The following is a 21,222-nucleotide window of genomic DNA, read 5'->3' as shown; positions in this document are numbered from 1 at the left end:
AGCTGTGCGCCATTTTCCTCTCAGCACACTTCACACGGCAGTCACTGAGGGTGCAGGGCGCTGGGGGGGGGCGCCCTGGGAGGCAAATGAAAACCTTTAAAAAGGCTAAAAATACCTCACATATAGCCCCAGAGGCTATATGGAGATATTTACCCCTGCCTAAATGTACTAAATAGCGGGAGACGAGCCCGCCGAAAAAGGGGCGGGGCCTATCTCCTCAGCACACGGCGCCATTTTCTGTCACAGCTCCGCTGGTCAGGAAGGCTCCCAGGTCTCTCCCCTGCACTGCACTACAGAAACAGGGTATAACAGAGAGGGGGGGCAAAATAAATGGCAATATATATTAATATAAAAGCAGCTATAAGGGAGCACTTAATCATAAGGCTATCCCTGTCATATATAGCGCTTTTTGGTGTGTGCTGGCAGACTCTCCCTCTGTCTCCCCAAAGGGCTAGTGGGTCCTGTCTTCGTATAGAGCATTCCCTGTGTGTCTGCTGTGTGTCGGTACGTGTGTGTCGACATGTATGAGGACGTTATTGGTGTGGAGGCGGAGCAATTGCCAAATATGAGGATGTCACCTCCTAGGGGGTCGACACCAGAATGGATGCCTTTATTTGTGGAATTACGGGATAGCGTCAACTCGCTTAAGCAGTCGTTTGCCGACATGAGGCGGCCGGACACTCAATTAGTGTCTGTCCAGGCGCCTCAAACACCGTCAGGGGCTGTAAAACGTCCCTTGCCTCAGTCGGTCGACACAGACCCAGACACAGGCACTGATTCCGGTGGTGAAGGTGACGAATCAACCGTATTTTCCAGTAGGGCCACACGTTATATGATTTTGGCAATAAAGGAGATGTTACATTTAGCTGATACTACAGGTACCACTAAACAGGGTATTATGTGGGGTGTGAAAAAACTACCAGTAGTTTTTACCGAATCAGAAGAATTAAATGACGTGTGTGATGAAGCGTGGGGTGCCCCGATAAAAAACTGCTAATTTCAAAGAAGTTATTGGCTTTATACCCTTTCCCGCCAGAGGTTCGGGAGCGCTGGGAAACACCTCCTAGGGTGGACAAAGCGCTAACACGCTTATCAAAACAAGTGGCGTTACCCTCTCCTGAGACGGACGCACTTAAAGATCCATCAGATAGGAGGATGGAAAATATCCAAAAAGGTATATACACACATGCAGGTGTTATACTACGACCAGCTATTGCGACTGCCTGGATGTGCAGTGCTGGGGTAGTTTGGTCAGAGTCCCTGATCGAAAATATTGATACCCTGGACAGGGACAATATTTTACTGTCGTTAGAACAAATAAAGGATGCATTTCTTTATATGCGTGATGCACAGAGAGATATCTGCACACTGGCATCACGGGTAAGTGCTATGTCCATTTCGGCCAGAAGAGCTTTATGGACACGACAGTGGACAGGCGATGCGTAGAGGAGTTATTTGAGGTCGGTCTATCGGATTTGGTGGCCACGGCTACGGCCGGGAAATCCACCTTTCTACCTCAAGTCACTCCCCAACAGAAAAAGGCACCGACCTTTCAACCGCAGCCCTTTCGTTCCTTTAAAAATAAGAGAGCAAAGGGCTATTCATATCTGCCACGAGGCAGAGGACGAGGGAAGAGACAGCAACAGGCAGCTCCTTCCCAGGAACAGAAGCCCTCCCCGGCTTCTACAGAAGCCTCAGCATGACGCTGGGGCTTCGCAAGCGGACTCGGGGGCGGTAGGCGGTCGTCTCAAAAATTACAGCGCGCAGTGGGCTCACTCGCAGGTAAATCCCTGGATCCTGCAGATAATATCTCAGGGGTACAGGTTGAAATTAGAGACAGAGCCACCTCGCCGTTTCCTGAAGTCTGCTTTACCAACGTCCCCCTCAGAAAGGGAGACGGTTTTGGAAGCCATTCACAAGCTGTATTCTCAGCAGGTGATAGTCAAGGTACCTCTTCTACAACAAGGGAAGGGGTATTATTCCACTCTATTTGTGGTACCGAAGCCGGATGGCTCGGTAAGGCCTATTCTAAATCTGAAGTCCTTGAACCTATACATAAAGAAGTTCAAGTTCAAGATGGAGTCACTCAGAGCAGTGATAGCGAACCTGGAAGAAGGGGACTTTATGGTATCCTTGGACATCAAGGATGCGTATCTCCACGTTCCAATTACCCCTCACACCAGGGGTACCTCAGGTTCGTTGTACAAAACTGTCACTATCAGTTTCAGACGCTGCCGTTTGGTTTGTCCACGGCACCTCGGGTCTTTACAAAGGTAATGGCCGAGATAATATTTCTTCTTCGAAGAAAAGGCGTATTAATTATCCCATACTTGGACGATCTCCTAATAAGGGCAAGGTCCAGAGAACAGCTAGAGATGGGTTTAGCACTATCTCAAGAGGTGCTAAAGCAGCACGGATGGATTCTGAATATTCCAAAATCCCAATTAATGCCGACAACTCGTCTGCTGTTCCTGGGGATGATTCTGGACACAGTTCAGAAAAAGGTTTTTCTTCCCGAAGAAAAAGCCAAGGAGTTATCTGACCTGGTCAGGAACCTCCTAAAACCAGGAAAGGTGTCTGTACATCAATGCACAAGAGTCCTGGGAAAAAATGGTAGCTTCTTACGAAGCAATCCCTTTCGGCAGATTCCATGCAAAGGGATCTGTTGGACAAATGGTCAGGGTCGCATCTTCAGATGCACCTGCGGATAACCCTGTCGCCGAGGACAAGGGTATCCCTTCTGTGGTGGTTGCAGGAGGCTCATCTATTGGAGGGCCGCAGATTCGGCATGCAGGATTGGATCCTGGTGACCACGGATGCCAGCCTGAGAGGCTGGGGAGCAGTCACACAGAGAAGAAATTTCCAGGGAGTGTGGTCGAGCCTGAAAAAGTCTCTTCACATAAGCATTCTGGAACTAAGAGCAATCTACAATGCTCTAAGCCAGGCGGAACCTCTGCTTCAAGGAAGACCGGTGTTGATCCAGTCGGACAACATCACGGCAGTCGCCCATGTAAACAGACAGGGCGGCACAAGAAGCAGGAGGGCAATGGCAGAAGCTGCCAGGATCCTTCGCTGGGCGGAGAATCACGTGATAGCACTGTCAGCAGTATTCATCCCGGGCGTGGACAACTGGGAAGCAGACTTCCTCAGCAGACACGACCTTCACCCGGGAGAGTGGGGACTTCATCCAGAAGTTTTCCACATGCTATTAAACCGTTGGGTAAAACCAATGGTGGACATGATGGCGTCTCGCCTCAACAAAACACTGGACAGGTATTGCGCCAGGTCAAGAGATCCGCAGGCAATAGCTGTGGACGCGCTGGTAACACCTTGGGTGTACCAGTCGGTATATGTGTTTCCTCCTCTGCCTCTCATACCAAAGGTATTGAGGATTATACGGCAAAGAGGAGTAAGACTAGTGGCTCCGGATTGGCCAAGAAGGACTTGGTACCCGGAACTTCAAGAGATGGTCACGGACGATCCGTGGCCTCTACTTCTGAGAAGGGACCTGCTTCAGCAGGGTCCTTGTCTTTTTCAAGACTTACCGCGGCTGCGTTTGACGGCATGGCGTTGAATGCCAGATCCTAAAAGGAAAAGGCATTCCAGAAGAAGTCATTCCTACCTTGATAAAGGCAAGGAAGGAAGTCACCGCGAAGCATTATCGCCGTATTTGGCGAAAATATGTTGCGTGGTGCGAGCAGCGGAGTGCTCCGATGGAGGAATTTCAACTGGGTCGTTTTCCTACATTTCCTGCAATCAGGATTGTCTATGGGTCTCAAATTGGGATCTATTAAGGTTCAAATTTCGGCCCTATCAATATTCTTCCACAAAGAATTGGCCTCAGTCCCTGAGGTCCAGATTTTTATCAAAGGAGTACTGCATATACAGCCTCCTGTGGTGCCTAAGGTGGCACCGTGGGATCTAAATGTAGTTTTAGATTTCCTCAAATCCAATTGGTTTGAACCACTAAAGAATGTGGATTTGAAATATCTCACATGGAAAGTGACTATGTTACTGGCCCTGGCTTCGGCCGGGAGAGTATCTGAACTGGCGGCTTTGTCTTATAAAAGCCCTTATTTAATTTTCCATTCGACATAGGGCAGAGCTGCGGACGCGTCCGCATTTTCTCCCTAAGGTGGTATCAGCGTTTCACCTGAACCAGCCTATTGTAGTGCCTGCGGCTACAGACGACTTGAAGGACTCCAAGTTGTTGGACGTTGTCAGAGCCTTAAAAATATACATTTAAAGGACGGCTGGAGTCAGAAAATCTGACTCGCTGTTTATACTGTATGCACCCAACAAGTTGGGTGCACCTGCTTCTAAGCAGTCGATTGCTCGTTGGTTTTGTAACAAAATTCAACTTGTACATTCTGTGGCAGGCCTGCCACAGCCTAAATCTGTTAAGGCCCATTCCGCAAGGAAGGTGGGCTCATCTTGGGCGGCTGCCCGAGGGGTCTCGGCATTACAACTCTGCCGAGCAGCTACGTGGTCAGGGGAGAACACGTTTGTAAATTTTTACAAATTTGATACCCTGGCAAAGGAGGACCTGGAGTTCTCTCATTCGGTGCTGCAGAGTCATCCGCACTCTCCCGCCCGTTTGGGAGCTTTGGTATAATCCCCATGGTCCTTTCAGGAACCCCAGCATCCACTAGGACGATAGAGAAAATAAGAATTTACTTACCGATAATTCTATTTCTCGGAGTCCGTAGTGGATGCTGGGCGCCCATCCCAAGTGCGGATTATCTGCAATACTTGTACATAGTTATTGTTAACTAATTCGGGTTATTGTTTAGGAAGCCATCTTTCAGAGGCTCCTCTGTTATCATACTGTTAACTGGGTTTAGATCACAAGTTGTACGGTGTGATTGGTGTGGCTGGTATGAGTCTTACCCGGGATTCAAAATCCTCCCTTATTGTGTACGCTCGTCCGGGCACAGTACCTAACTGGAGTCTGGAGGAGGGTCATAGGGGGAGGAGCCAGTACACACCACCTGACTTGTAAAAGCTTTACTTTTGTGCCCTGTCTCCTGCGGAGCCGCTATTCCCCATGGTCCTTTCAGGAACCCCAGCATCCACTACGGACTCCGAGAAATAGAATTATCGGTAAGTAAATTCTTATTATATCTCTCTCATCCAAAGGTACAGCACTTCTGGTGACTCAAAATAAATATATATATATATATATATATATATATTATAATTCTGTACACTAAAGGGCACTGAATCGTTGCCATACCACTATGCCAGCGTGTTATATTATTGAGTCACCAGGAGTGCTGTACCTTTGTATGATATTATCTTGTTTTCAACGGGCACCTGCTGCAGTATTGATGTATTACAGGGAGAACCGGACCTTTGGAAGTATATTATATATATTTTACACACACACACACACACACACACACACACACACACACACACACACACACACGTAGAAATCACTGCAGCACTATTGAGAATTTCCATATAAAAACGTGTATTAAACATACCGTGTGGTATGGTGTGATATGTTTAATACCCATTTTTATGTGGAAAGACTCTGAGTGCCGCAGCAATTTCTACTAGCCTATACCACACAGTACCCTGGAGGCACCAGAGCAGATAACGACCAGCTGATTGGAGTGCCGGTCCATGCACTATTGGGGTGTGTATATATATATATATATATATATATATATATATATATATATATATATATATATATATATATATATATATATATATATATACAGTCAACATTTTATATATCTTTTATTCATACATCTTTCGTCAGGTTCTGACAAAATATGTATGAATAGAAGACATCTGAAACGTTGACTATTTTAACAGTACCACGGGAGTGTGCTTCGCCATGTATATTATATATATATATATATATATATATATATATATATATATATATATATATATATATGTATATATTTTATATATACATATGTATTTATAATATAGATATCTAATAAATATATATCGGCGGCAATGAGGCGACACTCACCAGACTTGCTACGATACTCGTCCCTGACAACGGGCGCAAGCCTGAAACGTAGGATTAAAGGACGCAAATTTTATGTTTACAGAATTCTGATGAGTTCCGCCTCATTGCTGCCGATATACATAGGTTTACAGGGTTCACTACGATCTGCCGGCGGCTGGCCTCCCGGCGACCAGCATACCAGCGCCGGGAGGCTGGCCGCCGGTTTACCGACAGTGTGGCGAACGCAAATAAGCCCCTTGCGGGCTCGATGCGCTCGCCGCGCTACTGGCACGGTGGCGCGCTACGCGCGCAACACTATTTTATTCTCCCTCCAGGGGGGTCGTGGACCCCCACGAGGGAGAATAAGTGTTGGTATGCCGGCTGTCGGGCTCCCGGCGCCGGTATGCTGGTCGCCGGGAGCCCGACCGCCGGCATACTGAAAACCACCCTATTTACAGGCCTTAGGATGGCACCTCAGCAAAGGTTACAATAGGAGTGCAAGCAAATTGAGAAAAAAAAAAAAAATTATATATATATATATATATATATATATATATATATATATATATATATATATATATATATATATATATATATTTGTATAATATATATTATGTATTTACAGTGTGTGTATATATATATATATATATATATATATATACATATATATATATTTATATATCTAAATATATATATATATATATATATATATATATATATATATATATATATATATAAAAATATATATATATAATACATATATATAATATATTGGCAAATTGACAGTGGACACTGAATTAACACTGCCTTACTGTCAGCAGCTGTACTTTTGCTGCTTTGCGGTGGTGGTGTCAGGGTGCAATTAGCTGCTCCCGGCTGGCCTTGAGTCCCACTCTCCCTTCGGCCTCCGCCTCCCAACTTCATTGATGGCGCAGTGCCCGGAGTCTTACTGACTCCGCTAAGGACCATGGGAGGAGGAGCTGCTGCGGCCGAACATGCGCAGTAGCCCTCCTCCCGGAGCGGCGGCCATCTTTGTAAGGGGCAGCCCAGCAGCAGACGCTGCTGGAATACCCACACTGCCCCTGAGTAGCGCCGCTGCGCCGGCGCCGTGAGCCGCACGCACAGTGACAGCCAGCTAAATTTTTCGCCCTCACTCACCCGCTCCATCCTCCGGCCGCGCTACCGCAGGCAGCTCTGCTCTAATGGAAGAGCAGAGACGCCGACAGCGGCGAACAGCGGGCGCCCCCCCCTCGCTAGCAAATTATAGCTAAATCAGCAACTAGGTAAAGGCAGATGCCCTAGGCAATTGCCTAGTCTGCCTATAGCTAGGGCCGGCTCTGCCAATCAGAAGCAAATCTTGTCCCTCACCACACAACTGACCCTAAGGATGACATATAAACGCAATCTACTTAATGTAATATTTCTTTCTAAATTTCTCAATAAGAAATTTTTGGCCTAGGGGTGCCGTGAAAAAAATTCTGATATTCTAGGGCGCCGTGATTCAAAAAAGTTTGGAAACCACTGGCCTAAAGAATTAGTTCCTGCACAGGACTTTATAAACGTCAGCTGGGACCCTGTGAGCTTCTCTGGACTTCAAGTAAATGGAGTACTATACAAAATGTAGCCAAAAGAGATTATGGGGAGATGTATGAAGGCTTAATGGAAGAGTTGCCCATAGCAACTAATACCCCTTTCAGACCGCCAGCTATGAACACGGGTTATTGGCACATGAACGTGCATAACCCGTGTTCATGTGCGGTCTGAAAGGTGCCAGGGTTGAAATACCGGGTCGAGCGACCAACTCTGGGTAGCGAGCAGGGTTGAACACGCGTTCAACCCGGCTCGCTGTGCGGTGTGAACGGAAGCCGGGTCGATGTGACCCGTTTCCCGTTCACTGTGTGTTGCTGGCCAGCGCTTAGAGATCATGGAGCTCAAAATGTCGGGTTGATTACAGCAGTGGCGGGGCACCCGAGGCGGGTTGCACACTGTGAGCTCCCGTGTCAGACTCACAGGTGCGACCCGCCTCAGGTGGTCTGAAAGAGGGTATGATAGTCTTCTTGCTATCATTTATCAAGTACATTCTATAAAACGATATGCAGAAGCTGAGTAGCTGCTGTGGACACTTTCAACACATGTTCACTTCTCCGCTCTCTGAGGCAGATTCATTTAGACTTTGGGGTGTTAGCTCCTGGCTAAGTGGCCAGAGCTATTCAGTTACTGCCTGCGACCAGCCCAGAGGGTGCACTTAACAGACTTCTGCTTGCACCCTCCTGAGGTGTGAATAGAAATCCGCTTTAACTAGCTTCCAGGGCTAGTCATGGGCTTTCTGCGTGCAGTAATTGCATAGCTCTGGGCACTTAACCCAGCAGCCATGCAGGGGCAAACGCAGGATTTACCTGGAGGGGTTTGCGTATATATGTGTGTGTGTGTGTGTGTGTGTGTATATATATGTATGTGTGTATTTATGTATGTGCAGAGAACTCGGCAGGTCGGAACTCCTTTCAGTAGCAGCAGCTGCTGCTAACGCGGTAGAGGTCGCGATCGCGGTTTAAAATAAAGACCGAGAGCTGTCTCTATCTCTGGAAAAAAAGAATTTGGCACATCGGGGGGAGGTTCTGGGTAACCAGAAACCCCCCCTTCATGCGCTACAACTATGGGTTAAGTGCCCAGAGTGTACACAGCTATTTATTGAGTCATACGCGAACCCATTGCATCTCCACGTGTGACTAGGGGCATACTTGGGCTGTATCAGGGCAGCCTCACATAGGCAGAGATCTGTACGTTTGTGTAGGTGGAAATGGGGGCTCTGCAGGGCTGAGACTGCTGCAAGACCCAACTGATATGGCTACGAAGCCAAGCATACGTATAGAGGTGGTGTGGCGGTACATGATCCTAAACACATCACTTTAAAGACAGATTTTTTTACACCAATGCGTGTGCTGGTGCAAGTACATACAGATGATGAGGAGTATTAATACAAGCATGCAGAAATGGGCAGTTCGGCTGCAGAGATTAGTACAGCTGTGTAAAAGGGTTGGTTTCAACTTTGAATCTGCGCCATTGCTGTTGACTCTGGAATTATACGGAGGAGTGGAAAGTTTTGACAGTGGTTATACAAAGATCAGTCCTTTTTGCTTTGGCTACAGCGATCTGTCACAGATTACTCATTTATTATACTCTGGCTAATCCCTTGTTATGATGACGGCTGGACGAGAGATTGTGCAACTCGCCTTTGTGTCGTCTTGTGCGTTTTTCATCAGTGACGTTACGTTTTTACAACCAGGGCTTTGCTGCTCCTCCCTCCAGATGCTGGGTACATTTTGTGACGCGTCATACAGTAATTGCTGTCACACCAGTTTGTGTGGATGTGGTGTTGGTGTGAGTTTTCTGCTTTGTAGCAAAATATGTGTAACATTATCAATACCATTTCCCTGTTGTTGTTCCCTCTGTGTTTAGGGATGTTGTTATAGCCCAAATTACTGTGTGTTTTACGGTAAGTGTGCGAGAACGTTTGTGTAATTGCTTGTTAGGCAGGCTGTCCTGTATTTCGCCACTCCCTGACCACTGTGTGGTGTTTATGGTCTATGGAGAGAACAAACAGTTTCAGTTTAGTTTTGTTTGCTCTTCTGCAGAGATCTTTTGGGTGAGATATATTAAGCAGTGAAGAGAGTGAAAAATCTTAATGCACTACATGTCGATATCCCGGCGTTCAGGATAACGATGCCAGAATCCTGACAGTGGGGGAAATGTGTGTGGATCATTTAGATCGCCAGTGTATAGGTCGACAGTCACTAGGTCGACAGGGTTGGAAGGTCAAAAGGGTTTCTAGGTCGACGTGCTAGGTCGACAGGTTAAAAGGTCGACATGAGGTGTGTTTTTTTTTTGTTTGTTTTTTTGACGTTTTCTTCGTAGAGTGACCGGGAACCCCAATTAGTGCACCGTTCCAATCGTAGTCCACGTGGATCGTTAAGTATGAAAAAGTAAAAAAAAAAAAAAGACCTTTTGACCTGTCGACCTAGCACATATCGACCTAGAAACCCTGTCGACCTTCCAACCCTGTCGACCTAGTGACTGTCGACCTAAACATTGTCGACCTAGACAGTGTCGATCTTCAGACCGGATCCCGGGGGAAATGCCGGTGGTAGGAATCTGGACCGCAGCCTGGTATTCCCACTTGGGTGGTGGGTCCACGTCACCACACGAGTGGGAATTTGCTTGCCACTGGGTCCGAAGCATGGCAAGCGGACTTGCTGACGGGATGCCACTGTCGGTATAGCGACAGCCGGCATCCCGTTGCACATATTAAGCTTCTACCTATCATTTTATAGAATGTACTTCATAAATGCTACATGGAAGCGGATTGGTTACTACTGGCAACTTATCCACTAGTGCGCTTCTCCACTCTTACTGCTTATTACATCTCCCCGTATATTGTGAGAGACCATGTATGTTTCCCATTATTAACCAACTCCAGGGTCTGGCATTTTCAGATGGGCACATTAATTATGACCTGTCCTAAACTTTAATCACAAATAAATGACACATTTGTTTGTGGAGATGTATTACAGTTTTCTGTCTCCTTTTTAACCCAAGTGGCTGCAGCCATTTTGTGTGCCTCCATGACGTTGCCAGTTTCTGATGGCATGAACCTACAAAATGTCTGATTCTGCTGTGTAAGATCAAGCAGTGGCTCACGGTACATAAACTGTATCTTTAACAGACCTTCTGGTTGTGTAATCCTAGTGTAAGAGTATCTTGGTAATACTGTATGTGGTCCGTGTTGCACAGTACATTATCATTTCAGTGCAAGCTTCCTTGTTGTATGTGGTGGTTAGGGCGTAGGTCTGCCAGACAGCACTTTGAGTGTATATACGTTTATGTAAATGTATGGCGATTCGATCTGTCCTCTGTATCAGGGAGTTAATTTTTTTTTTTGTCCTATCGGAGAAGATGTCTGCAGATGACTAAAATACTGGTTTACATTCCGATTACCAAGGACATTTATGACCAGCAGGAAAAACATTCAACTCCCTTTCCAAATGTGTTTTTATCTGTGTAAAGTAGTAGGTCTGCAGGCATACTTGCTAATGTCTATGTATAAATAGATAAGTCTGTACTGTAAGCGTATCTTCACTTAGACTGGGTCAGTATATACTGGATTTGGCTTAATTGTTGCAGGTCTAGCATGGATGGATACAAAAGGGATCTACTATGCAGGGTTGGACTGGCCCAGGGGAACAGGTGAAACCACCGGTGGGCCCCACTGCCTGTGGGCCCTTCTCTTCCTCTAGAGATCCAGACTATGGGGGACATTTACTAAGCAGTGATAAGAACGGAGAAGTGAGCCAGTGGAGAAGTTGCCCCATCAACCAATCAGCAGCTCTGTATAATTTTATAGTATGCAAATTATAGCTGTTACTTCAGTGCTGATTTGGTTGCATGGGCACTTCTCCACTGGCTCACTTCTCCACTCTTATCACTGCTTAGTAAATGTCCCCCTATATCCTAGTGCACTTGAATTATGCATTATACATAAGTTACATTATACTTAACAATAATATGGTATATATTCACCAAGGGGAACAGAACATGTACTCTGTAATGGTTAGCCAAACCTCTGTGGTGGCTGGCCACACCCCAGTGGAGCCTTTCCACACCCTTGAGCATGAGCCCCTACAACAGCATCCCCCCCTGGTGGGCCCTTCATGCCCCAGTCCGACACTAACTATATGCCTGAGACTCAGTCTTCCAGTTAAGGGATTGTTACTTAATGCCAGCATGGGTGTGCTGGCCGCCCTAGTTCACCCTGTCACCCCTCCACCACATCACTTTGCTGACAGGTGTAGGTTTTGAACATGGCAGCCTAAAAAGCAATTTGCGCTACTTAGTCCGCATACAATGACCTCGGCTGTGTGACACAGCGGGGTGGACGATAAGTAGATAGGAGGCCCACGCCGAGGACAGTGGCAGGTGGGGAGTAGTCTTGTGTGGTACATACGACAGTACCATAGCACAGGTGGCCTCAGGTGAGCTCGGAGGTCACAGAAACTTTCCATGGGACTACATAAGTAATGTAAAGTTCTTCCAGGTGGACATATATTTTGTAACTTTCCGGATAACATAATTGCACATAATCTCCTACCTGTGGCTGCACACTGTATGGTCCATTTGTACACTTGCAGCACATAATACCGGACCGTCGTCTTTATGAACTTCAGGAATACTGGAATATTAGAATCTCCAATCTGAGCCTTTCAGCTCGTACATAATGCTCCGCTCCCAAACGTCCCAATTCATGTATTATTGCAGCAATATGTAATAGGCTCTTCATTGATATTTGTAGTCGCCATTCTCATTCATTCATTCAACTCAGATGACATCTGTAGTTTAGTGGAAGCAGATCAGGGGTAGTTGGCTTGTGGAACTATACATCCCAGCATGCCCTGACAATGTTTTAGCATGCTCTTACAGCTAGGCTGGGGCGGAGCATGCTGGGATGTGTAGTTTGAAGCAGCTGTAGGAATGGGGTAAGGTTGGGCGGTCGGTATGATCTTACACAGTCTGTCTTCTATTTGCAGGCAGACAAACGAGCACACCACAATGCACTGGAGCGTAAGCGCAGAGACCACATCAAGGACAGTTTCCACAGTCTGAGGGACTCGGTACCTTCACTCCAAGGGGAAAAGGTGAGTTGTGTTGTTTTTAGCGGCTTGTTATTCCTAAAGCTGGGTACTTGTTACCCTATAATCGTTTATTGTGACAATATTGTAGCCAAGTTCTATTTGCATGTGCTTTAAATGTAACACCTGGTTGCTGTGTACTTATCTTGCACGGGTTGGGTACGAAATGTCGACGGTCTAATGTCGGCATTCATCATGTTGTCATGGTCGTAGTGTCCGCCATTGACCGTGTTGACATTCATCATGTAGACAGTGATTAAATGTCGACACGTTAGAATGTCGACATTTCGTACTTGTGGCCCAGCGGTGACTTACCTTCTCCCTGGTGGCTGCAGCGGCTCCAGCGGCGTCTTCCGGGTCCCGGCGGTCATGTGATCGTCGCTTCAGGGTCAGACACGCGGTCCTCCAGCGTTCCGGTGAGTATATTTCCCCCATTCCTACCCCTAACCCCCCCTCCTCCTCCTCCCCTCCCTCTAGTGCCTAATACTAGCGTTTCAACAATGCTGACATAACTGTCAACATTGTGGTGTTGACATTGTGACCACATCCCATTTTGCACAATAGGGAGATTCCCTTACTTTCCTGTCGCTGTCCTTCAGCCGTATGACGTGGTTGCTGCAGACCCTTACTGAGGTGCCAGAGAAGCGAACCCACCTTCCCGCTGCATTTTAAAAAAGTGCGCGTCTCCGTGGCGCTTACAGCGAGACGTTCTTTAGAGGCGTGTCGCTGTACAGCGGCACCTAAAGCAGCATCATACCTAACATTAAGCAGCATCCAATTAACATCACACACACTATGCCAGCCTCTGCCCCTTCACCGCACATAGCCAACCTGTGGCCACATACTTTACCTGTCACTAACCCCCATGATGGGTCTTACCGGTCATTGCTGTATACCTTCTAAGCAACATTTTCAGCTGGCCTGCTATGACCGCTCCAAAGAAACATGGCCGCAGTATAGCGACATTACACTACGTGACAGGGCGGCTGATTCACAGTTGTACATCTATAGGCACCGCTGCATCTTTTACAAAAACGGCAGTGTGATATTATGCAAAAGCCACAAGAGTAAAAAGACGCCCACTCCCAGCTTCTCTGGTCCGCTGCTGCGTCCCAAGGGGAACAGTGCCTTTTTGTAGATAACTGATAAATACTTTTGCTGTAGCCATCGAGGCCCAACTTTATAACCCAAATCTGCAGTATTTCTCTCTTACACAAGTTCATTTTATGACCGCGGTGATAAGAAAATAACACTGTGCCCATGAGCTAAGCTCTATTTGTTCCACCCAAAAGGCTTCACGGGCTCAAATACTGGACAAAGCCACAGAGTATATACAGTATATGAGAAGGAAAAATCACACACACCAGCAAGACATCGACGACCTAAAGAGACAGAATGCACTATTAGAACAACAAGGTGAGAAAACAGTAACCGTAGCTTACATTAAATTGTGTTTAATACATTGGCGGGCGCATTGCTCATTGTTTAGTAGCAGTGTTAATAAGTTTAGTTTATTGCACGTTACAGATGCTTCTAAGAACTTTCAGTTTCTTTTTTCATAATATGTTTCTGTTCACCTAAGCAACACTTGTGTTATTGCTGTACTGTGCAAAGGCGGGTACACACTGGCCGATATATTGCGGGTCTGTCGGTCAGTGTGTACGGGCGATATGTCTGTGAACTCCGCCGTTCACAGACCTATCGCGTCGGCCCCCGCAGCACAGCCGACGGCCAATATATCTACCGATTATATTGGCGCGTCGCTGTGTGTGTACGGGCAGTCGGCCGACCGCCTGTACACATGCTGCGGCAGCCGGCGGCGATTGACAGCTGAACTGGGCGGGCGTGTGTACACGCCCGCCCAGTTCATGACGTCAGTTCCCGACGGATCGGGCAGTGCGTATGCTCAACACACTGCCTGATCCGTCCATAGATATATCAGATATATCTATCAGTGTATATCCACCTTGAAGACCTTCAAGTTTCTGTATGACTCCCTCTTTTTCTTTTCTGGTTAGTCCAGTAGTTTCCAAACTTTTTTGAATCACGGCGCCCTAGAATATCAGAATTTTTTTCACGGCACCCCTAGGCCAAAAATTTCTTATTGAGAAATGTAGAAAGAAATATTTGACCATGAATAGTTTGAATTGGTCCTGGACCACCAACCCAGGGCACCCCTGCAAGTGTCCCGAGGCACCCCAGGGAGCCACGGCACACAGTTTGGGAACCTCTGGGTTAGAGTTTTATCTGCAGACCAGAGTTCCTGTATAGCCGGCTTCCTTTATAAATGGCAGTTTCACCAGTGCGGCGGCAACTATTTAGTGTTCATTCTAGCACCCTGCCCCTTTCAAAATCCGTGCAGTTCCTCTTTCCTGCCTGGGGTGTCGCTCTCTGCTGTGGTGCTTCTCGGCACACTCTGATCTGTTACTCAGTGCTGTGATACAGACCAGAGTGTGCTGAGAAGCACTAGAGCAGATAGCGACACCCCAGGCAGGAAAGAGGAACTGCACAGGATTAGAAAGGTGCAGGGTGCTAGAATGAACACTACTATTGTTGCTGATTATTTTGTAGTTTCCCCACGTATCCTGTCATCTATAATCTTTTATTTGGTGTTTTAAAATAACCTGTAAGTAGAGAATGCTTTCACACTATGTGGTCTCGTGTCTTCAAGTCATGGTTTTCCATGAATTTGCTGGGTCTCTACAAGAACCTTGCGAGGATGTTGGCCCCCCCTTACTGATAGATCTTTCTGCATTCGCCAAGGAGCTTCCAGCTGACTCTGGGCTATTTACAGCGTCTCCTGTGTTCTACGTCGCTATATACATTATTTTATCGTGTTTTACAGATGAGATCTAATGGGATGTAGTTATGTGACCGGCGGTCAGGAGACGGCTACATCACACCCCCGACAGTCGGCATGCCGACTAACAGAGTCTATTCCCACTCGTAGGTGTCCGTGACACCCATAGAATGGTAATAGAACCGCTCACCACCGAGCCCGCCAGGGGCTTCGTTGCGCCCCCCCCTTCCCCGCCAGCTTTCTACTCCCCGGGTTCCCCGCGTCGGTATGGTGACCAGTGGGGTCCCAAGCGCCGGTCACCCGTGCCCAACCCGATTTTATATATCCAACATGTGGCTGTTTGGACTTGTAGCTGTGTAGTCTGCATTTTGGGTATTCAATTTGTTGCCCATGTGTGGTGGTGCACTTTTCTTTGCGCCTCTTTGGAAATATATCTAATGGGTTGATATTGGCAAGGTCCCGGAAAAGCGCCACCACCCTGCGGCCATCTCCGATAATTGAACACCCCCTAAATATCTGTCTGCTTGTTAATGCCGTGCCTCTTGATGCAATGTTGGTTGAATAGAAATATAAAGAGCCTTTTATTATCCGCAGTAAATGGTAATGTTTCGACTGTAGCCCACTTGTGTGATAACGTAGAGCGGGTTTTACCTGGACATGGGGGTAGCGGCAACCCACTTACTACAATTACAGTAGGTAGGATATGCCGCTTGTATATATTGCTCTACACTCATTTTAGCACCTGTATCCTGTGTATTATTGTTAACCTTCCATCTATCCTCGCAGTTCGCGCGCTGGAGAAAGCAAGATCCAACTCTCGGCTGCAGTCAAATTACTCTTCGTCCGACAGCAGCCTTTACACCAACCCCAACGGCAGCACCATATCCGCCTTTGACGGAGGATCTGACTCAAGCTCCGAGTCGGAACCAGAGGAACCCCAAAGTAGAAAGAAACTACGGATGGAAGAAAGTTAAAGCAAAACAAAAGCAATAAAAGCCAGCAGCCTGTACCAAGCTTAACATTTTCAGCCCCTCCATATCTCCTAATTAGGCTCTGATGTTTTAAGACTTCATAATCTTTTTCTTTTTGTTTTATTATTATCATTAGGCTATTGGACTGCATTTCTTTTCTATTCCCTCGTCCATTTATTCCCCCCCCCCTCCCCACTTTATTTAATTGTTTAGAAAACATCCACGTTTAAGATGGATAGAAGGTGAAACGTAAATTGCACTTGGTGTGTTTTTCAGTTGCATGTTGTTACCCATAATCCTGGTTTGCAATTGGCCTTTGTATGACCAGTATCAACGAAAAAGGTGAACAAAGTAGGTTAGTAAAACCTGGAACAAAAACATGCAAATGTACTTGTGTTTTATTTTTTTGTTTTTGTTTTTGTTTTTTTATTTTGTTTCTTTGTTATACTGATTTATTTAAATTTCCTTTTAGATGTTTTTGCAAGACCAGCTCTACCCGTGCCACATACAAATTCCAAATACTTGGTGCTGCACTTCTTCTGGGTTAAACCTTGGCATTACCAGCTTAGCAACTGTTTTGTTTTTGTTTTAAAAGCTTATTTTCATGTTCCAGATTGGAAACCCAAGAAAATGGGCAAAATTGCTTTAGTCACATTTGTTTACACATTCGCGTCACGTGTCTGCAAAAAACAGTTCTCCAATTCAATTGAGAGTGCACACGTATAAATAGTGTCCACTTAGTCTGAAAACAGGGTTGTGATTTTATTGTGTAATTATTATAATTATTTTTGTTTCTCCCTATTCGCTTTTTTTTTCAAAAATGTGAATCGTGTTACTGCCAACCAGGATAGACATTGCTGCATTCAAAGGATTCAGTTCTTGTAGACTCATGTAATCTGCATCACTAATGATGGTCAGGAACCTGCAGGCTGAATGAGTTCTAGATCCGCAAATGCTGGGGGTTTATACGATTACCCTTCCTGATTTTAAATGTATCAATCTACTACTTGCATCAGGGATCTGACCAACTTTCAAATTGAAAATCCGACTGTTTGTGTTGGGGTGTTTGTGTTCCTGTACGTACTTGCCAAATGAAGATTATTCTTTCTGTGATATCTCGTTTTGTACATAATGAATATTCGCATCTGCTGATCAAAGTAAGCTTCACATTTGGCCCCTCCCCCCCAATTAGAATTAAGCTGATTGAACAGAACACTTCTTAAAAAATATTAAAAATACTTAAGATTTGCTTTTATTATCTATTGTACATTTATTCCTTTATATTCTGTTTAGTCATTTGAAAACCACAATTTGAGGGAAGAAAAGTGGTGGTGGGTTCAGACTATTGGCAGCCTAAACTCGGTTTAGATGAGAGCAATTGGCTGTTCTTGCCTATCCAGCTAAACCGCCTGTCTGTGTTGGGTGCACTCAAAAGCCCTTCTCACCCTCATGGCAAAATGGGCTGTTTCTGCAATGAATTTGACAATCTAATCCATTAACCTGACCATAATTAAATCCTGTCCAATTAAACCGCCTTGTACAGCTAACCGGTGTTCCGCCATAGCATCACACTCCCAGCCGTATAGGACAAACCCCCACACACTTCCATCCATAGGAATGGTTTCTGCCTCCCGCTGGGTCTCTTTTGGTCAGTGCTTAGTCTTGGTTTCAGGTTAATGTTTTCAGAGCACAATATAGAGCACATGTTCTCAAACTCGGTCCTCAGGACCCCACACGGGGCATGTTTTGCAGGTCTCCTCACAGAATCGCAAGTGAAATAATTAGCTCCACCTGTGGACCTTTTAAAATGTGTCAGTGAGTAATTAATACACCTGTGCACCTGCTGGGTTACCTGCAAAACATGCACTGTGTGGGGTCCTGAGGACCGAGTTTGAGAATCACTGATATAGAGTAGTGGTAGAGGTGGGAGCAGAAAACTGTATTCTGGCTGATCTTTTATCTAAGATTTTTTTGATTAACTATGAGTAAATCCACCGTAAAAAAAATATATTGGGATCAGGTGCACAGATTATGGAACCTAAGTTGGCGTGAAAAATGTATTTGGCCTTTAGAACATTCACTTTTTAAATCCGTTGTAATCTAGCATATAATGAAATTGGTGGCAGCTATAATTACATTGTCCGAGTGGCATCTTGGTGTATAAGACTCTTACAGGTGTGCATGCAGGAGAATTATTAGTGGACTGTGTACAGCATTAGCCTACGTGTGTCTGTCTAACTGTTGAACGATCACTTCAGCATATTTTGTCGGTGGCTGACTGCGCGGGGAATTGCTGTCCAATGGCAGCTAGTGGACTAGAAGTAGGCCGGGTCAGTCATGTAGCTTTATCCTGTATGTTGCAGTGTTGGTGAATAGATAAATTATCAAATTGATCTTTTTATTTTGTTTTGTTTTTTTGTTTTACTTTACATTATATTTAGTATGCCCGATGAATTTATAATACTTTCTATGTTTGTTTTTATCCCATGGAAATAGTAAGTATATTGTACATAAGCCCAACGGCCATCTCAATTTAATGCTCACCTTTACTATAAAACTATAAATAAAATCTTATTTTATCCTTATAAGGCTGTCTTTCTTATTTATTCCTTATCCTTAACTGAAATTCATGTTTCTTCTCTTAATATCCACCTCATGACTGTTAGTGGATCCAGATGTATGAAATACTTATGCTCTTTGGTGTTCTGGTATAGTGGAATGAGGGGCGGGTGCGGGTGTAGCCTTTGGCCAAACCACTATGGTTTTGCTTCAGTGTAACATCTTAGAGCCTGATTAAGGGGGACATTTACTAAGCAGTGATAAGAGCGGAGAAGTGAGCCAGTGGAGAAATTTCCCCATCAACCAATCAGCAGCACTATATCATTTTATAGTATGCAAATTATAGGTGTTACTTCAGTGCTGATTGGTTGCCATGGGCAACTTCTCCACTGGCTCACTTCTCCGCTCTTATCACTGATTAGTAAATGTACCCCAAAGAGTCAAAATGAAGATACATCACTCTAAGCGTGTGTCCTGTGGGCTATTTAGTCGCATGGAAGTCAGACGGATCTCTGCTTGTTGTTAAGTGGATGTAACTGTGCATTGTCACCAGTGATTGGGCTGGCGCAAATGCGTGCTGATTCAATATGGCCGCTCTCAAGCATATGCACAGTGGGCCTAATTCCGAGTTGATCGCAGCAGCAAATTTGTTAGCAGTTGGGCAAAACCATGTGCACTGCAGGGGGGGGGGGGGGGCAGATGTAACGTGCAGAGAGAGTTAGATTTGGGCGGGGAGTGTTCAAACTGAAATCTAAATTGCAGTGTAAAAATAAAGCAGCCAGTATTTACCCTGCACAGAAACAAAATAACCCACCCAAATCTAACTCTCTGCACATGTTATATCTGCCTCCCCTGCAGTGCACATGGTTTTGCCGAACTGCTAACAAACTTGCTGCTGCGATCAACTCAGAATTACCCCCAGTAGCAAAGCAGGTGGTGGTCCGCATCTGATTTCAAGCACATAATGCAGGCACTTCATGTTCAACTCTGAATCTGCCCCGTAAGAGTATTTGGTCAAAGGTAAAACTATGTATCATTATCTGCTAGTGAAGCGATTCAGTTCCTGAGCGAAACAGGTGACTCTCTTCCGGTGTCGCTGAAGCCGGAGTGTGATGAGACGATGACTGCACACAGACTTCTGACTGCATTTACCCATCTGATGAATGAGCCGGCCGGTTTCAGTTGGATTTTTATTGAGCCTGGGAGTCGTTCAGTGTGGTCTAATGCGAAGTGATATCGGCCCAGCTGCTTTAGGCTTAGTCTAGACTGGGTGGAAGTTGCATATATTCGCCTGTATGTAAAGCTGTATTACTCTTGCTATGTGACCGCCCCTCTATGTATGCCAGGTTTGCTACAGATCAGAATCACTGTGTACTGTACTTGCACCTTCCCAAAATTAGGTGAAAAGATAAATCTCCCAAAAGGCAGATCTTTGCTTACGTCCAAGCCTGCGTAACCAGTCGTTGGGGCAGATGTATTAACCTGGAGAAGGCATAAGGAAGTGATAAACCAGTGATATGTGCAAGGTGATAAACGCACCAGCCAATCAGCTCCAATATGCAAATGACAGTTAGGATCTGACTGGCTGGTGCGTTATCACATTGCACTTATCACTGGTTTATCACGTCCTTATGCCTTCTCCAGGTTACTACATCTGCCTAATTGAGAGAAAGATGCTCAGTCTCGGACCGTGCACAGTGGAAAGCAAACATGCGTAAGCTCAACTCCCCATCAGACCCTAAGGCAGGGGTGCTCCCCATGATGCTCCCCAGCTGTTGTGGAACGACACATCCCAGTTTTGCTATTAGGGAATGCTAAAACTGTGGCAAGGCATGCTTGGTTGTGTAGTTCCACAATAGCTGCATGTTGAGTACACTCGTGCTAAGGCATTTATTGCTATATTCATTTCATTTACAGGCAGTGTACACTGACATTCACTTTATGTAAACAAAAGACAACTCTGGACAGTATACACTCTGTTGAGTTTGTTACTCTTGTGTTGGTTGCAGAACGATACTATAACCATCCAGTGCTACTTTGCCAACATCTAAAGCTTCACTGCCTATGTTGGTATACCTTTTATTTTTTATCTGGGTTTTGTCTTAATCCATCTTTGAGAGTGTTTACTGGCCCCTGACAAAAGTGTGTTTAGTAATCCCCAATAAAAGCTAAAAACACGTGTGTCCATCTCTTAGGTCGTTCCAATATACTGCTGTGTGCGTGCTCACCTCCAACTCT

General features: G+C 45.6%; 1 protein-coding gene across 2 annotated transcripts in view; it reads left to right on the top strand.

Annotated features, from left to right (window-relative positions):
* Window positions 1-19,013, top strand: part of MAX (MYC associated factor X) — a 73,840-nt gene extending 54,827 nt beyond the window's left edge. Inside the window, exons 2-5 of one of the 2 annotated variants that reach the window (XM_063948178.1) lie at window positions 12,553-12,660; window positions 12,990-13,070; window positions 13,947-14,070; window positions 16,241-19,013. In XM_063948178.1, the coding sequence (XP_063804248.1) occupies window positions 12,553-12,660; window positions 12,990-13,070; window positions 13,947-14,070; window positions 16,241-16,428 (501 nt within the window). In that variant the 3' untranslated portion in view covers window positions 16,429-19,013. The remainder of the gene's footprint in view (window positions 1-12,552; window positions 12,661-12,989; window positions 13,071-13,946; window positions 14,071-16,240) is intronic. The other variant, XM_063948179.1, reaches the window with a different exon arrangement.
* The last annotated feature ends 2,209 nt before the right edge of the window (window positions 19,014-21,222 follow it).

This window comes from Pseudophryne corroboree, chromosome 12, assembly GCF_028390025.1.
Source record: "Pseudophryne corroboree isolate aPseCor3 chromosome 12, aPseCor3.hap2, whole genome shotgun sequence".
NCBI classification, from domain to species: Eukaryota; Metazoa; Chordata; class Amphibia; order Anura; family Myobatrachidae; genus Pseudophryne; species Pseudophryne corroboree.
This window is presented reverse-complemented; position numbering and strand designations above follow the sequence as displayed.